The following is a 2,194-nucleotide window of genomic DNA, read 5'->3' as shown; positions in this document are numbered from 1 at the left end:
CACACACACACACACACACACACACACACACACACACACACACACACACACACACACACATTCAAGAGCTTTTGTTGTGGGTTCAGTTTTGTTTTAGTCGAACTGCTTAAACACAAGCCTCAAACAAAATAAAAAAAATTGTTCCCACCTTTTGTTTTGTATTGAATCTTAAATACATTTTTACCAGCAAGTGCCTTTAAGGTATATTACTGTATTCTGTATCATATTAAATTGTATTGTGTTTACTCCCTGCCCATGTTTACACTTGCACCTACATTTTCGCTGCAGCTGAGCTACTTGGCAGGAGATAAACAATGTTAGTCATATCGTTCTAAGTTACTATATGTAAGGTTTGAGAATGAATGAATGCAACAGTAAGACAGCACCAGTCTCACATGGAGTTTTTAATCTATGCAGACATTACTGTTTACTTATTAGTGATTAAACTGATGATAAATGAAATCATTTGGCCTATTGAATTTATAAAATGTTGCTTATTTTTGTTATTTGTGCATGAAAATGGTGACTTTATCAATTAGGCAGCCTTTAAAGTAGTTGCTAGACATGGAGACTTTTAATTGGCAAATCATTTTAACCAATATTGTGATCTTTAGCACAGATGGGGCCAGTTTGTTCAGCTGCATTTGTTGAGGTTTTTAGAAAACATTCTCTCCAAATGTAGTGATTCTTTCAACTTAAGCAAACAGTTCATAGCTGATAGTTTTAGGACTACTTTCATTGTCAGACAGATATGACTTTACTGTATTGTGAGATTCATTTTCCACCTTTTTTGCTTTTTACCTCACACCAGGGTCCAGTCACCTGTGTGGCCTTCTCTAGAACAGGGGAGTACTTTTCCTCTGGAGGCTCTGATGAACAGGTGATGGCAGAGTATTCTAACATTCTTCATTACTAACTTTAATGGAGTGTTGTTATTTAATACATTTATATCTGGTTCACAGGTAATGGTGTGGAAGAGCAACTTTGACTGTGTTGAGTTCAGTGATGGCGTCAGACTGCAACATAAAACTGCTTCCAGTTCACAGACACCAACGGCTACTTCCACAACTCACTTCCCCCTTAATTCGCATACATCTGTGTTACGTAGCAAGGTAAGTCCAAACAGAAAGGAACATGGAACCCAACAAGATGGCTGTTTTGGCTTTTACCTTTATTCAGAAGCTGAACAAATATAGCCAGAAACTGTCAAATGATAGGCAACAGAGGTCGAGGTCCAGTCAGTGGGGTCAAACCCAGGATTCAACTACTAAGGGCATTTTAAACCCTATGTGGTGTCTCCCCTTAGCACTTGCCCATCGGGTTGCACTTTGTGACTGTGTGACTGTGCAGTGATTAGTGTTGTGTTTAGCAATGAGAATAAAGAACTAAGTCAGAAACATATGCTTCCAAGCACATCGTTTCCTTTATTCATTACTGGCACGTTTCCCAGTTGTTTGGTTACGGTGTTTTCACACCTAATTGATAACATGTCATTATGTTCCATATAAACTACAGGTGATCGCTTTAATCTGGTAGTGATCACCAGTATGTAGGCCTGCATGACCCTACTAGTGACTGGTGTTTGCCAGACAGTTGCTAACCAGCCTCTAGCAACCGCTCTAGCCAGCAAGGTTTTATGTTGTTAAAGGGTAGTTTTATAATTTGGTTGTTAGGATATGCCAATACAAATGTATATAACTAAATATGTCTACCACAAATCCTATACAAAATGCACTAATTGAAATGTATGTGTGCACATGTATTTCATGCATGTGTGCTGGCTGGCTGAAAAATAAATATGAAAAGACACAAACATGTGCACAGATGCCTCTCAGCTTATTTCCTCCCTTCCTTTGAAGTTCTTAGATTTGGCCCAAAGCCACATTCATATCCCACATGCAGGGCAGGAAATGCCTGCTTATTCACCATCTACACTTTGGTATGGAGGATATTCTTTTTCCTATTGAAATGGAGGAAAAAATAAAATAAAATAAACTGCATGATACCGCAGGTGAGTTTTAAAAATGTAGTCGATCACAACAAATTCTTGAAACTGAAAAGAGTCCGTCGGTGATAATATTGTGTTGTGCGTAGTGATCTTTGAAGAGATTTTAAGTGTGTTTGTGGTTATGTTTCTGTTCTCACGACCTATAGTGTAACTTTATTTTTTATAACTCTTTTTTTTTTTTTTTTT

General features: G+C 37.7%; 1 protein-coding gene and 1 long non-coding RNA gene across 2 annotated transcripts in view; one reads left to right on the top strand and one right to left on the bottom strand.

Annotated features, from left to right (window-relative positions):
• The window catches only part of poc1a (POC1 centriolar protein A), a gene marked incomplete in the record, with an annotated part of 57,124 nt that overhangs the window by 23,026 nt on the left and 31,904 nt on the right, over positions 1-2,194 (top strand). The window contains 2 exon segments of the mRNA XM_042224941.1: positions 812-880; positions 963-1,112. Of these exon segments, the coding sequence (XP_042080875.1) occupies positions 812-880; positions 963-1,112 (219 nt within the window).
• Positions 1-2,194, bottom strand: part of LOC121815214 — a 6,050-nt gene that overhangs the window by 2,196 nt on the left and 1,660 nt on the right. The gene's annotated exons all lie outside the window — the stretch shown is intronic.

This window comes from Haplochromis burtoni, unplaced genomic scaffold (assembly GCF_018398535.1).
Source record: "Haplochromis burtoni strain Fernald_Lab_line unplaced genomic scaffold, NCSU_Asbu1 Contig_156, whole genome shotgun sequence".
NCBI classification, from domain to species: Eukaryota; Metazoa; Chordata; class Actinopteri; order Cichliformes; family Cichlidae; genus Haplochromis; species Haplochromis burtoni.
This window is presented reverse-complemented; position numbering and strand designations above follow the sequence as displayed.